Source organism: Nuphar pumila, chromosome 2, assembly GCF_984573655.1.
Source record: "Nuphar pumila chromosome 2, dmNupPumi1.hap1.1, whole genome shotgun sequence".
Lineage (NCBI taxonomy): Eukaryota > Viridiplantae > Streptophyta > Magnoliopsida > Nymphaeales > Nymphaeaceae > Nuphar > Nuphar pumila.
In genome coordinates this window covers 125493208-125512835 of record NC_143250.1, presented here as the reverse complement: position 1 = coordinate 125512835, position 19628 = coordinate 125493208, and the positions used below count along the sequence as shown (strand labels likewise).

Genomic DNA, 19628 nt, shown 5'->3' with positions numbered 1-19628 from the left:
GGAAAAAGTTGGGAAAATGCCCTGAACTTCGGAACAGCAATTAAACAATGAAACCAGTTTTTGAGGCTTACCTTGGAGAGGGTAGGTGGTACAAAACTTCGAGGACTTGTGTTGTGTTTCGAGCGTGAAGCGGCTCGTTGGTCTCCGTCCTCGGAGTTAGGGACCAGGACTACCTATGTGTCATAGGTGGTAGTTTCATGTCTTCTGCAGAAGTTAGGGATGCATCATGTTTTGAGTTGAGCCTTTGGGAAATTATCTCGGCTATTGCTCGCTTCCTTGGGGATTCAGTCTCCGTTAGAATGTTCGGGTTAATAAAATACCTAGAATAATATACCACCGAACGTTCTTTTCTGAGATGGTCACCTGTGCCCGTGTGTACTCACGGGGTAAGATAATTTAAACACAATTTAGAGCAATTAGGTATCACAGTGAGTAGAAATACTGGAGATATGTTTTATGTTTTTTAACATGCTTTATATTATGAGCTTGTGATGATATAAAATTATGAAATGTGTAGATACGAGGTAGTTGAACAATTATCTGAGAGTTGTACATGTTAATGCTATGATTGTTGCAATACACATCTCACTTATTAATGTTACACTTTGTTATTATTATGACTGTTGCATACTATATCTCTCTTGCTTATTAATGTTACACACTATGTTTTACCTGCTCAGTTATGGTTGTTGTATGATTGTTCACATACTTATGTATATGAATGTTGGCTTCTGTTGCATAAACTGCTTACTTGTTTAGACATATGTTGAGAATCACCTTTGACACCCACATCACATGCTAGATTCATGACATACCTGCATTAAAAGTTACAGTTTTCCTACTTAGACGTGGTAGTCTAATTCTTATAATTTTCACCATTTTCAGGTAAACGAGTAGACTTATGAGCGGTTGCAGGATGAAGCATTGGATCAAGATTGTCGATTTGTTGTTCCAGTGATTCCTTGGGTTTATGGTAATTTAAATGTTCATATCATAATGAAATGAAATACCTGTGTTGAGTTTTCTTTCAAATGTAATGTTCTGAAATGCTTAACCCTATATTGGTTCTTCTTTCCGCTGAAAAAAAAAATCACCTAAATTTGGGTTAAAATTTCGAGGCGTTACATAAGGACTCTCCTAGAGGTGTCTCTATCGGATAAACTTTATCTTAATTGTTTTCTAATAAAGGTTAATGTTATAAAAGAGGTACTGATGAGAGACCCCTCTGCAGAAGCAGAAACTAATCAACACAGTTGATTGTTCTGGGATTCTGATCCTGCTCACTGTCGCTGGAGAGCCTGCGCTCATCGAGGGTTGTGACATGCTGAGGAGATGAACGTCTCAGAGATGAAAGATCGGGTTCACTCATCAGCCATTATCAGACGAACATGGCCGCTTCAGGTATATTCCGTCTCACCTTTTGTGCAGGCGCCAACATGTTTGGGATGTAATAGAAAAAGGAAATTGTTGCTCACGAGGGGCCTCCGGTGAGGGAGTTCTTCGGAAATCAAAGCATCAACTTGCATTGTTTGTCCATATAGCGGCAACAGGACTGTTAGTTCCGGCCACCACACGGAAAAGGTTAAGGGAGCGAACCCTCAAAGCTTAGTCCTCCACCCAAACAACCCACCAAAATCTCGTTGAACACCCATCCCCCAATTCCACCTTGTCCAAAACCCTGATTTGTCTAGTTCTATTAGAACTAGACACTAAAAAACTAAAAAGAAAAAATAGAAAAATACAGAAAAAATAGAAGATAAAATTACATAAATATATATAATAATAATATGAATATCATTATTATATATATATATATATATTATATTTTAACACTCCCCCTCAAACTTATGGTACAATGAGCGAAAGTTTGTCTAAGAGGAAGTGAAATCTGGGAGCAACGAGAGGCTTTGTAAAGAAGTCTGCTAACTGATATTCTGAAGTAACATATGTCGAATCAATTATCCCATGTAGATATTCCTCTCTGACGTAATGACAATCTATTTCAATGTGTTTGGTGCGTTCGTGGAATGTTTTGTTGCTTGCAATGTAGATCGCACTCTTTTTGTCACAGCACATTCGTGAAGCTTTTGTTGTTTCAGCCCTCATGTCGGCAAGCAGATGTTGGAGCCAAACTACTTCCATGGTTGTGGTTGTCATGGCTCGGTATTCGGCTTCGGTGGATGAAAGAAAGACATTTTGCTGCTTTTTGCACCTCCACGAGATTAAAGATTCACCTAAGAAGATACAAAAACCAATGGTTGAGTGTTTGTTATTGGGATCACCTCCCCAATCAGCATCAGTATATGCAATTAAATCAAGAGAAGAAGAGAAAGATAAGAAAAGTCCTCGTGAAAGAGAGGACTGGATGTATCTGATAATATGCATGACTGCTCCCATATGAACAAAGGTGGGAGCATGTTGAAACTGGCTTGCTGTGTGAACAGCATGTGTTATGTCTGGTCTGATAATAGATAGATAGAAAAGTGCCCCAATAAGTTGTCTGTAAGTGGTAGGGTCTTCAAGAAGTTCTCCATCATCAATCTTCATTTTAACATTGACAACTTCTGGAGTGTCTACTTTCTTATCATCTGTAATTTCAAACCTAAAAACAATGCCAAAAGCAAATTTAGTCTGAGATAATAAATATCCCCTAGGAGAATAGGCGACTTCAATGCCTAAAAATATCTCAATAAACCTAAATCAATCATTTCAAAATGAGATTTGAGAAGTATTTTGATGTTTTCAACTCTCTGTTTATCGCTTCCGGTGATGATCATATCATTCACATATAGAAGAAGCACAATAATTCTTGCATCAAAATTCTTAATAAACAAAGTTGTGTCAGTCACACAAAATTGAAAACCAATATCAAGCATAACACTACTAAACCTATCATACTAAGCTTTTGATGCTTGTTTAAGGCTATAAAGAGTTTTTTCTAAGCGAAGAGTTTTAACCTTAAAAATACTAAGACCAAAAGGGGCTTCCATGTACACTTCTTCAACTAGGTTTCCATTTAGAAATGCATTTTTGACATCCATTTGAAATATGGATCATTTCTTGATGAAAGCTAAGGCAATTAAGGTTCTGACTGTTGTCATATGAGCAATAGGGGCAAAGGTTTCTTCATAATCAATGTCATATTCTTGGGCATAACCTTTGGCCACTAATCGGGCTTTATATCTTTCAAGAGTGTCATCACTTTTGGTTTTAACCTTATAAAACCATCGGCATCCTATAGGTTTCTTGCCTAGAGAAAGGTCTTAAATAGTTCATGTAGAAGCCTTTTCAAGTGTATCTAACTCAACTTTCATGGCTTATATCCATTTGATATCATTTCTGGCTTGAAAGTACGAAGATGGTTTCTCATATGAGTGAATTAATGCAATGACTGTCATATATGTAGGTGAGAAGGATTCGTATGACACAAATTTTTTTGGAGGCTTCGAGACTCGAGATGACCTCCTAGTTGGAATGTCAGAATATCTTTTAAGTGCACATGGAAGATTAGGCTCTCTTCGTCTGGAATATTGTATACTAGTGTCTATATAGACTTCTTTATAGTCAACATTATGATCAAGATCAATAATACCTTGATCATTATCAAAGTTATAGTCAAGAGTATATTCATCAGATTTTGATGTCAGATCTAACAAAAAGGAGTACTCAGTAACTTTGGTTTTTCAAAATCAAAAAAGCTCTCTTTTTCTAAAAAGGAGACATTTCTTGATACATATAATCTATCATTCTTGAAGTCAAAACACCTATAACTTTTTTTATTTTCTGCATATCCTAAAAAGGCACAGGAAATTGCATGAGGAGAAAGTTTATCATTTTTGTCGATAAATATAAAACACTTGCATCCAAATACTCTAAGTCTAGAATAATATGGAGAAAGGTTCATAAGTTTTTCGATTGGAGTTCTATTTTACAAAGAAGATTATGGCATTCGATTAATCACATAGGTGGCACTTAAGGCAGCTTCTGCCCAAAAATCTTTTGGGACTTGATTTGCTATTAATAAAGTCTTAGTCGTTTCCATAATATGGCGATGTTTACGTTCTGTCAGCCCATTTTGTTGAGGTGTGTATGGGCAAGACCTTTGATGTGTGATGCCATGTAAGATAAGGTAATTTTTAAAATCTGTGGACATAAATTCTCCCCCTGAATCTGTGCAAACAAAGGAAAATATCATTCTGAAACTAATTTTTAACCATATTATGAAATGTCTGAAAGTATGAAAATACTTCAGACTTATGTTTAAAAAAATAAATCCAAGTATGTCTGAAAAAATCATCGACAAAGATAACATAATAGGCAAATCCACCTTTAGAAATTATTGGTGCAGGACCCCAAACATCTGAGTGTACTAATTCAAGTGGTCTTGAAGAAACAAAAGTTCTCTTCTGAAACGGTAATCTTTTCATTTTGCCAAGAACACAATCTTTACAAGTAAATTTTTCAGAATTACAAAATTTTCCTAGATTTGGAAAATGTTGGATTTTGGCTATACGTGGATGACCAAGTCTTTTGTGCCACAACTCTAACTCAATTTTCTGAATGTTATAACAAAAAGCATTCTTCGGCATTTCCAAAAAAATCATGCAATAGAGTCCTTCTCTATGTCCTTTCCCAATCAGCTCTCCTAACTGGCGATCCTGTACCCATCAACCATGAGAAAAAAAGGAAATATTACAACAATGGACAGATATTTGAGAAACGGATAAGAGATTTAAATTTAATTTGGGAATATATCTAACTTCTGGGATAAAAAAATTCTCAGTTTTATGGGTTTTTTCAAAAATTTCTATTCCTTCTATTTCTAGAAAAGTTCTATCGGTTGTAAATACTTTTGGCACACTTGTTTTATTTTTAATACATCCGGATAAACTTTTATCATTTGGAATCATATGGAATGAAGCACCAGAGTCAAGAAGCCAAGGAAAGTTACCTAAATCGAAAAAAGATGAAGCAGTTGCCCCAGTCGAAGCTTCAGATGAAGAGGACGCTCCTTTGATGAGTGGTTGAAGAATTTTCATTAGCTGAGCCATAGAAGCTAGTGCAAATTGATCTTTGGGCTCCGATCCAGCAATCGCAGTTCTTTAAGCTTGAGACACTGAGGCCTGTAATGTCTCGGTTCATGACAATGATGGCAAATAACCCTTTTCTTGTCATAGTTACCACTTTGTTGGTTAAAGTGAGGTGGTCTGTACGAATGTACATGATTACCCAGTCTAGATACCGCTAGAACGGAATCATCTTCGAATTTTGAAGTATTCTTCTTGATTCTGTTTTCCTCCGTAGTCAGTTTCTCTATAGTATTGACAATAGAGGGAACTTTTTTTCGATGAAGAAGAGCCAATTTAATCGACTCGAATTTTGGTCTTAGACCGTTTACAAATTGGTAAAAATGGTTCATATCAAGTTGCCTTTGGCGGAGCTCAATGTCCTCGAGACAATGCCATTTTAGCTCCAAAAGGGTCAATTCTCCCCAAAGTTCAAAGTTCAGACAATTCATTGTAATACTCTCGTATGGTTTTGTCACTTTGGGTCATAGTCCTAACTTTTTCTTGAAGATTGCACACATGTGCAATATCTTTGAGGGAATACATATCTTTGAGATATTCCCAAGCCTTATCGGCATGCTCAAACTTAGCAAGACTAGAGCATTTTTTTATGACAACGCTATTGATTAGCCATGACATGATTTTTGCATGCCCTATCTGCCATTCCTTCCAACTCTTTTCATAGTTGGCCAAAGCTTTGATTTTCTCTCATTCGGTTAGGAGAACCTCTTTATTACCTTCCATTTTGGTAAGGACTAGTTTAGGTTCCGAATCGAAACCATCTACTATTCACCAAAGCCCCTTTCCCCATATGTGGTGCTTCATTATCGAAGCCCACATTACATAATTTATGTCATTTAGTTTCATGAGTATGATGGTGATTTTATCATGATCATCCATCTCATACAAGAGTGATAAAGAGAGAGAGAAAGACAAAAAATAAGACAAAGAGAAAAGAAAAGGGAGAGTAAGAGAAAGCAAACTCAATATTTTGTTGCAACGAATCTTCCTTTCTTTAAAAGGAACTTTAGAAGCCTCAACCAAGGTGATGAAACACCTTTGCAATCTTGGCAGGGAAAACGAGGCAAGAAATCTTCACGATATAGGATTAACCTTGCTTTGATACCTCTGCAAGAGAGAGTGTCTAGAGAGCCATTTGAACATAACCCTTAAAAAAGGGTATAATAAAAAAGAAATAAAGAATAATCTTTATTGAAAAATAATAAAAGGCTTAAGAAGCATTAAGTTGCTACTACAAGAGGGGATGCACCCCTTTATATACAAGTGAGAAAAGGAGAGCTCTTAAGGAGCTCTCCTTGTAACTGTTGGACTAGTCCAACGGTTAGAAATGTAACCGTTGGACTAGTCCAACGGTTACCTTACTAGTTAAGTTCCAAGTGGAACTTAACTAGATAGAGTTGTCTAGTTCTATTAGAACTAGACACTAAAAAACTAAAAAGAAAAAATAGAAAAATACAGAAAAAAATAGAAGATAAAATTACATAAATATATATATAATAATAATATGAATATCATTATTATATATATATATATATTACATTTTAACAGCATAAACAATCAGCAACTTGCTTATAATAAGATCAAGAAAGTGCTAATGTACTGTTTGTTGTATATATATATATAAAAATATTTTTTGTATGTAAACTGAAATACCCATCAAGGGTATTTCAGTCATTTTCTTATTGTAATAGGGGTCAGCCCACTAGGGGCTGCATTGTAATTTTGCTTTTTTGTTGTTTTGTATCTTTTGTCTTTTACTTTTTGTTTGGTAGCTGATTGGGCTAGTCCAAGTAGACATTGGACTAGTCCTAACGGCAAGAATTCTAACCATTGGCACTAGCCCAATGTCTACTTGGGTTGTCCCATGCTTGTCTATTTAAAGAGGTTTATCCCCATTGTAATCCAATGTTTTTCTAAGCATTTTATGAGATTAATTATAAGTTATTTTTTAAACTTTGTGTTCTCTTGTGAGTTGTTCTTCATTGTGATGATTATTCTTGGTCCATAAGTGACCCTATTTGTGTTTGTGCTCTCTTGTTGCCCTTAGTGGCACTCTTCGTGTTCTCTTAGTGCCTTCATTACATGGTATCAAAGCCATCAGTGTTGTGATCTGTGTGAAGCTTGTAGGTATGGACGTGAGACCGTGGATCGTGAGCTCGTGGTGTCCAAAAAAACTTCTTTTCCACTCTTTTTATTCTTCTCTCTCTCTCTCTCTCTCTCTCTCTCTCTCTCTCTCTCTCTCTCTCTCTCTCTCTCTCTCTCTCTTGTATAATTATGGAGGATGAACGAGAAACCATCATCTCTATTCCTATGAGACTCAATGACACTATGTGATGTGAGCATCTATAGTGAAGCATAAAATTTGGGAAAAGGGTTTATAGGGCTTGGTGGATGGCTCCGAAAAAAAAAATCATAAGTTCATGCTTACAAAGAATGAAAATGTAAAGTAGCACTTCAAGAAGAAGAGATAAACAAAAGTCATTGCCGATTACGAAAAGAGATGGAAAGAGTGGAAGATGGGTCATTCTAAAATCATGAGATGACTCATTAATAGTTTTGACATAAAGAACTGTTCCAATTTGGCATATTTTGATTTTGCTAGTGATGCTTGGAAGTATCTCCAAGACATGTATTGTTTAAAAGATATAGCTCATGTAATGTATCCTATAAAATAAAGTGATGACCATGACCCACGGAGACATGAGCATAAGAGAATACAACAACAACAACAACGCCTTCATCCCAAAACAATTGGGGTCGGCGATACGAACCAAAAAAGAAAATCATTCTGGGTCTTCCACATGAATCCTTCTCCTCCAATCATTTCTATCCAATGCCATGTCCTCGGTGAGGTTCAAAGCATTCATATCCTTTCCTATCATCTTCATCCAAGTCTTTTTATGCCTACCCCGACCTCTTTTAACTAATATATTTTCTCATTTCTCCATCCTTCTAACTGGAGCATCATTAGGCCTTCGCCGAATATGTCCAAACCACCGTAAACGATTCTCTCTCATCTTATTTTCAATGGGTGCAACGCCTACCTTCTTACGTATCTCCTCGTTCCGAATCTTATCTTTTATTGTATTTCCACACATCCATCTCAGCATACGCATCTCAGCTACACTCATTTTTTGAATATGATGTCTCTTGGCAGCCCAACATTCCGTACCATATAGTAAAGCGGGTCTAATAGTCGTCCTATAAAACTTTCCCTTCAACTGCAATGGCATTCTACGATCGCACAACACTCCAGTTGCACTTTTCCATTTCATCCACCCAACCTTTATCCTATGATTTAGGTCTCCATCAATTTCTCCATACTATTATAATATTTTAATATTATAATACTTTTGAATGTTATAATATTTTTTTTTCTCTCATTTTGAATGATTTAACTCTTCTTGAGCCTAAGTGTCATTGTCCACTAAACATAGAACTCCGTGAAAAACATCAAAATAGAGCACTTTTATCAATTTGTAAATGGGCTTAGACCCGAGTTTAAAATGACTAAATCGATCATTCTTCGTAGAGGAGGTATTTCTTTTATAGTGAAGACTCTTGAAGTACTATGGAAGAGAATAGATTGAAGAAATCTTCCTCCACTAAAAATGAAGAATCAGTGCATGTCAAGGCCTGAAAATCACACAAAGACCTACAAGTCTCCGCATTTTAGAAGAAACTCCAATGACTATGACTCCAAAAAGAAAATCATATTATTTTTTTAATGAATCGGGTCATATCAAGCCTTTTTGCCCAAAAAAGAAAAGAGAAGAAAAGAGATTGGCCTCTATGAGGCCATCATTCGAGAAAGGTGGTGAAGCCTCCAAAAGTATTGGTGACATGTTACTCGCTCAACTTGTGAAAGCTCTACAATTACTACTCAAAGGGCAATCTTATTCCCTTTTTGATGCAGCCGTTTCTACATACGTGAACCCTGGTAAGACTTCTTGGATCATTGATTCTAGTACTTTTTTTATGACTCCTAATGAATCCACACTATTTGAATGTTACATTAACCCCAATGATTTTTATGTTTCAACCACCAATGGAACAAACTTACAAATCAAAAGTTTTGGTACTTTGAAAAATTCTTCTAAAAATAACCAAAAATTTTATGTTCCAAACATTAGAGTAGTACCCAAACTAAATTTGAATCTTCTATCCGTTTCTCAAATTACCAACCATGGATGTAAGGTAACATTTTTATCTAATGGTTGCTTGGTGCTGGATCCCTGGTACGAGAAGCTGATTGGGCGAGGCCATAAAAGAGGGGACCTCCACTATATAAACAATTTAGAACTATCAAAACAAGTTTTTTGTAATTTTGTTGAAAAGAAGGATATCAAAAATTGGCATAGGAGATTAGGACATCCAAGCATGTCAAAATTGTATTTGTTCTCTTTCATTGAAAATTGTAATGAAAAAGACTTGGTTTGTAAAGATTGTATTCTATGTAGTCAAAAGCATTAGGTGGTGCCTAGTTGGTAGACCCCTAGAAAGATTAGGCGGGACTAGTCGGTATTCCAATTAGAATATAAAAAAGTATACAAAATATACATAAAAATATGTTTAATTATTTTACTAATAAGATGTTTTTATCACACAAGTACAAAATTACACATGCCTTCACAAAATGTATTAATGTATACATATATATAATTGTACGCACACACACACATATATATTCAATTATTCATAACATATTCAGTATAATCAACAAAATATGCTTTCAACCTTTCACAGAAGCACAATACACATACACATATAAATAACATATTACATTATCCATAATACTAAACATGCTCATCGGAAACAAAGTAACACACATATATATATAAAATATAATCAATTAAAATTAATTGTGCATGCTTTTAATGTTTCATAGAAAAAATCCCAAAAGCAAAGTAACACACATAAATATATATAAGCACGTTTTCATCATTTCACAGAAGAAATCACACAAACACATGCATATATATAAAACATATTACATTATCCATAATACTAAACATGCTCATCAGAAATAAAGTAACACACACATATATATAAAACATAATCAATTAAAATTAATTGTGCATGCTTTTAATGTTTCATAGAAAAAATCCCAAAAGCAAAGTAACACACATAAATATAAATATAAGCACATTTTCATCATTTCACAGAAGAAATCACACAAACACATGCATATATATAATTATATATATACAAAACAATAACAAAATATATAATAATAATAAATGACTAAATTGCCCTTGTGTCTAGGCAGGGGCAGCTTAGTCGCCGGGCAAAATTGGTACCTTTTAAGGTACCCACCTAGGAATTGCAAAGCCTATGCGTTTTACTTACGCCTAGAAGCGGACTAGTCGGTGCCTAGCGAGGGCTTTTAACTACATAGATTGTATTCTTGGAAAAATGAAGTTTTTACCTTTTGCACCAAGTCATTTTGTTTCTAAAGAACCATTTGAGTTAATACATTTAGTCGGATTTATAAGGGTCAGCACCGATTATGTCTAAAGGAGGAGTATCCTATTATGTTATATTTGTTGATGATTATAGTAAACACACATGGATTAATTTTCTTATACTCAAATCCGAAGTATTTGATTGTATTCAAATTTTCATAGTTATGTTAAATATCAATTCAAAGCCTCCATTAAAATCCTTAGATCTGATTCCGGAGGAGAATTCCAATAAAATGATTTCAAAATTTACCTTGATCGACAAATGATTAATTCACCAAAGAACTTGTCCTTATACCCCACAACAAAATGGGTTGGTCGAAATAAAACATCGTCACATCATTGAAACCACTAGGACTCTTCTCATATCAAAAAATATTACAAAAAGGTTTTGGGCCGAAGCCACTCTTACGAAAGTCTATTTAATTAATAGAATGCCCTCAACTATTCTTATAAATATTTTTTCTATTGAAAAAATATTTAAAATACCTCCTGATTATAAAAGATTGAGTCTTTGGCTATAAATGTTTTGTTTTGTTTTTTTTTCTAACAAAAATGATAAGCTTTTCTCAAAGGCTATCCCTTGTGTTTTATTAGGCTATGCTGAAAACCAAAAAAGATATAAGTGTTATGATACTAAAAAAGATAAACCTTATGTTTCAAGAAATGTAACCTTTCTTGGACAAGAAAATGTTTTTGGAAAAATTGAGTCTAAGAAACCTTGTGAGTACTCTTTTTTGTTTGATTTAGTTAAAGTGCATGATAGTGACATTGTTGATGATGTGAATGATAATAATGATATTCACGATGCGCATGAGAGTGACAATGATGACACTCATGATGCACATGAGAAATAATAATACTATTGATATAGTTGAATCTCACAATGAAATACAAGTTTATTCACATCGAACTCAAGACCATCCTCCATGTGCATTAGAAAGGTATTCTCAAAGTCAAGACATAGATCAACCTAGTGTTAGAAGATTTACTAGAATATCTAAAGCACCTAGTAGGTTTATATCCTATGAATCATTTGAACCCAACTATAAAGCATGTCTTATGGATATTCACTCCTATATAGAACCTTCCTCCAATAAAAAGGCTAAAAATCATCAAGAATGAATTAGAAGTTTAGAAAAGGCAAAAACTAAAAAAATTCAAACTTCACCCAAAGGAAAGAAAACTATAGGCTATCTAATACGGACTCTTCTAATAGGGCACTACACCTGCATCGCACCCGCACCCATGCAGGTACAACACTTGGACACGACTTCCTTTGTGTCAGGTGAAGTCAACCACACTAAGGTCCATCTATGTCCAAAAGTAGATTCAGTTAACCCTAACCAAGTCCTGTTTTATCTATATTATATATATAAATACATAATGTACACATACACGTAGTGTTAACTTAAAACTATTAAAAATTATATATATATGTATATATATATCCAGATCATCCCAACAAAAGTGAGGAGCTGGAGGATGATCCGCCTTTGATAGCCTGATACAAGAAACCATACTAAAAAAGATCCAAGCCAAATGTGACCCATTTGGGTCCAAATGGATCTCAAAGGTAATTTCTTCATTGCACATATATTTATTTTTTGAGATTTTTGTTCTATACATCTCAGAAAATCTATTTTGATAGTTGGTTCTACTTTTGTGATTTTTGGAACCACACATAAAAACATTTGCAATCTTATTTTATTTTTGGTAGGATTTGTATCTTACAAATCCGGATAGTTCTAGTGCCATGTAAGATTTGTTTTGTGGCACTAGAGGGTGTATTAGGGTAAATAGGCAGAGATTATTTTTTTAGTCCAGATCTAGATCCTTTTGGTTTGAAGACCCACATTACACATGGCATGTGTTTGGGCAGTTAAGAGGTCCTATGAGAAGGCCAAATTCGAATTTGGGTCTCTCATTGGCCTCTTGGAAAGTGACCTTCCAAGAGCCTATGTGCATTCATTACTTCCCTTTAAAAGGAATACCCAAAATCGTGAAAGGGCTTTTGCCCCTTTTTCTGAAAAACGTGGAACTTGGCTGGACTGTTCTCTTGGAGAGGAGAATGTGTGTTTCGAACGTTGGAGAAATTTGTAAGCTTGAACGTGTGGAACAATTGGGGCATGACCCATTCAGTCACATTTCCCTTTGAGTGAGAGCTTGTTGGGCAAGTTGGTGGACGACCTTGTGAGGAACTGCTGTCAGCGAGCTCACAGCTGGTGTGTCATTGTGTTTGGGGCGTGAACCAGGTTGCTCAACATCCCTTGTTAACTCAGTTGATTGTCCTGTGAAATTAGTTGTGTTGTGGTCAAGAATCCGAGTGGAACATTGACTGTTGTGGATCGAAGGCAGGACATATCACTGCATCCCTTAATTCCTATCGTTTGCATCTTCCAAACTGAGTAGTTAATTTCTGTTTTGAAATTGGTTACATGACTGTTACCTTGGTTGTTTGAATATCATCATTGCTGCATATTTTATGTTTTAAATCGTGGATGTCGCAATTTCTAAGATTAATGTGACTGCGTTCAAAAGGGGGAAAATCCAATCGCCTTGCATTGCATTTGATTTCCTGCTGAAATCATATTCTTGTTGTTCTGAAAACTGGTTTTATTTCCTGATTTGTTCAGCAATCGCAAAAAGTATTGGTCTTGATTAACGTTTGCTTGAGGTAGGCGATAAGCTGATTTGTTTCTTCTTCTAAGAATCGATTTCATTTGAGAAAACACCGACTGCATTTTATCTTGGTAACCCGCATTGTCTGGTCGCAGCTCACCCATAGGACTGAGTTTGGTTTGATCCTTTGAGTGTGTTGTGCACACAGGTCCAGCAACCCATGCTGTTGGGTATGTACGCGACCCAGCTGAAACCCCTCATTGATGTTCCGAGGGTTACCAGACACCCTATTCATCTGAACCAGATCCGTGGGTCTGATTTGGACACTGCCGAGTGGATCTGATCCAATATTCACTTTGGTAAACTCTCTCCTGATTTGCCATCTCCACTGTTGTGCTTATTTGGTCGGCTGAAATATTTATTTCACTTGTGCATCTAGTTGTCGTGAATCATTATTGAAGTGCTTCTCTTGTTTATGCTGTTGTAGTTGGTGGAAGTCGGGGATTTCGAATATTGGAGTGTTCTTTGTGGCAGGGCACATTAGTCAATATCTATAATATATATACATATATATAAATATAAGAGGATCAACTGCGTGTATGCAATCAGATTTGGTCCTCTACACCGAATATGAATTTTGTGTTCCAAACCTCACCTAATTTAAAAATCAAAATCGCTTCCACATTCGACTTCAAAGTTTAGGTGTGTTCGCGAAACGACCACGAGTAGTTGGTTGCATCATATACCCTCCTCACACCCCCGCACGCAAGTTTTTTTTATACCGCATCACCGCATTTGTACCCGTATCCGCACCCACACCTATGTGACATAGACTATAGGATGTCGGTGGGTCTACAAAATTAAAACAGAAAGTGATGTAACATTAGAGAGATATAAAGTTATACTTGTAGCTAAAGGATATAATCAAGAGTACAATATAGACTATGAAGAGACATTTGCCCTCGTTGCTCGTATTACTATTGTGAGAACCTTCATCACTATAGCCTTAATTAAAAAATTGCCTATTTTTCAAATGGATGTAAAAAAATGTTTTTTTAAATGGCAACCTTAATGAGGAAGTTTATATGGAACCACCTCCAGGTTTAGAATTGGTACATGGAAAGGTTCTTTTCTTGAGGAAGGCTTTATATAATATAAAACAAGCTCTCCAAGGTTGGTATGATCCATAGTTTGAAAAATCGTTGGGTCAGCCCGATGACTTAGCCCGAATCGTCCAAGTACTAGGTCAAAATTCAGTATAATTCATCTATGTACAAAACTCAGCCGAGTCATGGGCTTACTCGGCCGAGTCAGCAGGGTTTTAGCATGACTCGATCGAGTTTTCCCGTGACTCAATCAAGTCCTACTTATATATACATATATGTTATATTTTATATATAATTACATATATTCTATAAAAAATAATATAAATATTATGTATATTATATATAAAAATATAGTTATATATGCATTAATAATATTATACATTAAAATATTATAAAAATTATTATATAATGCATATTATATATAATATATTAATAACATACTATAAAAATATATACAGTATATATATTTATATATTTTATATAAAATATAAACTTAACATGACCCGACTGAGTCACCGAGTTGACCTAGCCGAGTCACTCAAGGTCGAGCTGAGTGATGAGTCACCGAGTTTTAAAACCATGGTATGATTTATTTAGTACTGTGATAATTCAACTAAATTTTAAATCTTGTTATACGGACACTACATTGTTAGTTAAGTCTTTTGATGCAAGGATAATTATCTTGTTGCTCTGTGTGGATAACATGATTATCACAAGAGTTGATAAGTAGGGAGTTAGTCATATCAAAAATGTTCTCAAATCCAACTTTGATATAATAAATCTTTATTTTTTACGTTACTTTCTTGGTATTAAAGTTGCATATTCACCTCGTGGTTATTTTTTACTCAGACTAAGTACGATGTTGAGATAATAGAGCAATCAAGGCTTTTTGATAAAAAAAGACTTGATAATCTAAAGATCATCAACGCTAAGATGAAGAAAGATGATGGAGAACATCTGAAGACCCCAACCCCATATAGACAAATGATTGGAGCCATATCTTATCTCTCTATTACTCATCTTGATATTGCCTAAATCACACGAACTCGGCTATAAGGTCGACGCACCCGCGTTGACACGCCCCGACACAGGTGCGGCTTCGGATACGGGGCGGATACGGTCAACCAAGTATCGGACTCGGTCAACCAAGTGTTGAACTCGGTCAACGCACCAGAGCCGAGTATGTCCACATTTTGGACTCGGTTAACTTTGACCGAGTCTATTTTTGTCCATTTTTTAGGGCAAAAGATGTATAAAAACTAAAAAAAAATCGATCTTTTATATATATATATATATATATATATATATACATAACAATAATAAGACTCGGCTTATTATTGTTATATATATATATAGCCGTGTCCCCTAATGGGCACAACTTTGACCGAGTCTTATTATTGTTATATATATATATATATATATATATATATATATATATATATATATATATATATTTTAAATATATATACATATATATAGCAGTGTCCCTGTGTCCAGAATTTTTGAAATTGCTCCGCACCCGTACCCACACCCATGTGACATAGGAAATTTACTCTGTTAGCCAATTTCGGCATGCCCTCTACTACAATATATATGAGTGTTATAATGAGGATTATTAGATACATTAAAAACACTATAAATTATTGTTTATTTCTTTCATCTTCTTCTCCATTAGAAGTTATTGCTTATTCTGACTCTGATTGTGGAGATATGAATGATAGTTGTTCAACCACTGGTTTTTGTGTTTTTGTAGGTGATTCTCTAATTTCATGAAGATGCAAGAAATAACAAAAGGTGTCCATTTCTTTCACAAAAGCAGAGTACCGCGCAATGGCGACAACTACTTCTGAATTGGTATGGTTGATACAATTATTAGAAGATATGAGAGTTCACATAGCAAAACTCTTAAGATTGTGTTTTGACACCAATAACGCAGTATACATAGCAGGCAATCATACATTCCATGAAAGAACCAAGCACATTGAAATGGATTGTCATTACGTTCGTGAAGAATTTTTAAAAAAATACCATCACGTTGACATATGTTCCATCTGAGTATCAACTGGCGGATTTCTTCACCAAAGCGCTTCCGTTGCCCAGATTTCACTTTCTCCTTGGCAAACTCTCGGTTGTTGCATTGTGATGTATATATATATATATATATATATATATATATATATATATATATATATATATATATTGAAATATTTTTTATGTAAACTGAAATACCCATCAAGGGCATTTCAATCATTTCCTTATTGTAATAGGGGTCAACCCACTAGGGGTTGCATTGTAATTTTGCTTTTTTGTATCTTTTGACTTTTACTTTTTGTTTGGTAGCTGATTGGACTAGGACTAGTCTCAATGGCTAGAATTCTAGCCGTTGGGAGTAGCCCAATGTTTACTTGGGCTGTCCCATGCTTGTCTATTTAAAGGGGTTTATCCCCATTGTAACCCAATGCTTTTCTAAGTATTTTATGAGATTAATTATAAGTTATTTTTTAACGTTGTGTTCTCTTGTGAGTTGTTCCTCATTGTGAGGATTATTCTTGGTCCATAAGTGACCCTATTTGTGTTTGTACTATTTTGTTTCCCTTAGTGGCACTCTTTGTAATCTCTTAGTGCCTTCATTACAAAAAGATCAAACATAGAGCATTTTTCCCACCTTTACATTTCTTAAATAACTAGGGTAGGACTTTCCCACTCTTTTATCCCTTTCTTTTTGTGTGGTTGGCTGCATGTTTGTATAAACAATACAGATATTCAAACTCAAAACCAGAAATAGACAACTTCACAACACAAAAGGTATCACCAATAAATGGGTGAAACAATTATAGTAAAAAAAGAGATGAAAAGAGAGAGAGAGAGAGACCTATGCCAAGGTCGGGGTGAATAATTGCGATGCGGAGCTTCGGGTTTTCTTGATTCATTTGTTCCCCTTTGTTTTTTATTCCTCTTCCGTACCTTCCCTTCCACGAATGGTATCCCAGCTCAACAGTGGTTTGATCTGAAGGGGTAATGCAGACCCTTACTCTGTCCAACACATAACCAATTCCAGACATCATCAAGGCTTTTGTAATAGGCTAAAGGGAGACAATCTCTTCTCTGATGAAGCATACTGAGAGAGAGATAGAGAGAAGTTTGGGGGTTGGCAACCAGCTTGAATAGGGATGTAAACGGATTGGATTCGGATCAGATGTGGCCAATACCAAATCTGACTAATTGGATGTGGCCTAATCGGAGTTGGAGTTGAATTCAACTACGAATATGAAAAAACTTAAACCAAATCCAATTCCGACAGCTATAATCATACCTGAATTCAAACCAAAATTGGCATGAAGATATGGATTTGGTCATACCTGAATCCAAGCATGGACAATCATCATCCAAATCCAAATCTGATTTCAAATCCGATGATGGACAACCATTATCCAAATTCAAATCCGAGTTTGTTTACATAGACACCTGCTTATATGCTAAGGATGGGTCATGTCATAACAGAACATTCAAAACGAAAAAAACAGCCTAGTCAACCAACCACACACATCACACCTTCACAGTTCGCATGCTCAAACAAAAGAAAAATACTTTTACTGAACAAAAGAGTCTGTTACTCACAATGAGATGCATAAAAATCCCAAAAATATTCTTTTAGCATCACCATTTTAATCAGAAAATCAAAAAACCATATATACATTGATGGCTTCTACCAAATAACAAGAAGCAAAACCGCCACTTCTGCATAACATGTGGATTCCATCCTCCCTTCTTACAACATATAATCCCCTGCATGAACCCTAAGCTGCCCCGGATACTTTCTTCTAAACCAAAAAATCAACTTTTCACTCCACGTTCTTTTTTTTTAGAGAGAACTGCATTCAAATATGCCTTTTAAGATGAAAAAAAAAAGATGAAGCTTAATCAGAACCAGTATGCCTGCATTCATTATATCAGCTTTATGGATGTAAACTTGATTACGAAGAAAAAAGAAAGAAAGGAGGAGGCAGGTTTCAACCGTGTTTTCTCTCGATCATTCAACCATTTTTATGACCATCCATGTCATTCAACCGCAAAAAACCACAAATTTAAATTTTTTGTGTTTTTTCTGTTAATAAAACACCAAAAAATCCAAATTCATCTTGTCCATCCCTAAAAAAAGGTTGTGCACAGCATGAATATCATACTAAAAAAAATTGAAAAAAAAAATGAAAAATAGAAAAATGATGTCTCAGAAAGTATGTATATAAATTTCAAGAGTTGCATAACTTTTTGGAAACTAAAAAGGAAAAAGAGATAAAACGTTGACTCCAGTAAAAAGAATTTTCAACAAAATTTGTGTTCCCTAAAGAACCATTTTTTCGAACAAATGCAGGAGAAAAAAAAAAAGAAAATAACAGAAGAAGGCGACTTCAAAGTTCCCCTTCCCTCACTCTCCAACAACTTTTGCCTCACTTTCCACCATTGCATCACCATAAGCTCGATCAGTTCCCCAAAAATCATTCCTGTACACCTAAATAGATGAAAAAGGACATGATCGATTCCCCTATCCATCACAGAAACCAGACAATCGATAATAACACCGGCCAAACAGATGAAAAGAAGACACGATCAAGTTGGGCCCTGTCACACGACCAATCCTCCAATTTTCTGCTTCAATACATGCATGACCATAACCACCTTTTGAAGGAGTGAGGCGAAACTAGGAGATGGGGAGGGATTTGGGATTTCCGACTCCCTCCCTATTTCCACGATTTGCCGTTGTCATTCATTCCAAAAGGGTGGAGGTGATGCCGTTTCCACAACGCAGCTCCGATTCAGCGCTCCCAAACAGAGCCTGAAGAGGCGACCTTCCTCCATTACTGACACAAGAAAGAGAGAGAGGTACCTTCCGGCAATAGACACGATGCTGTCGCCGGGCGCACGCAGCAGAGCAGAGGAGAGGGCGAGAGGCGAGACCGCAAGACCGCGAGAAGATGGAGTACTAGCTAGGCATATAAACGGGTCGGATCTAGGCAATATCGAGTCCGAACTAATCGGGTTCGGAGTTGGATGGGATCAGCTAAAACTGAATCCGGATCTGACTACTTTTGAAATCCGGATTATAGTCCGATTCAGATCTTACTCGAACCATGCCTCAGATTCGGATGCAAAATAAAATACCAAGTTCGGATCCAATTATCAAAAGGATCAGACTTTGGCTGTTGGTAGGTGGGTCAATGGGTCAAGTTTACTTGGACTTGACTCTGACCAAACTCTATAAGGTCCAGGTATGGTGACAAATAAGAAGACCCGATTAAGACCTCGATCCAGAAGTTCGATTAATACATGAACCTAGGTATTGTAACGACCCC

General features: G+C 35.7%; 1 protein-coding gene across 1 annotated transcript in view; it reads right to left on the bottom strand.

Annotated features, from left to right (window-relative positions):
• LOC149847024 (uncharacterized) overlaps positions 1-19242 on the bottom strand; it is a 52126-nt gene extending 32884 nt beyond the window's left edge. Inside the window, exons 1-2 of the mRNA XM_089998266.1 lie at positions 19163-19242; positions 17150-17310 (exon numbers count right to left, since the gene is read on the bottom strand). Of these exons, the coding sequence (XP_089854392.1) occupies positions 17150-17207 (58 nt within the window). The 5' untranslated portion in view covers positions 17208-17310; positions 19163-19242. The remainder of the gene's footprint in view (positions 1-17149; positions 17311-19162) is intronic.
• Positions 19243-19628: the final 386 nt, after the last annotated feature.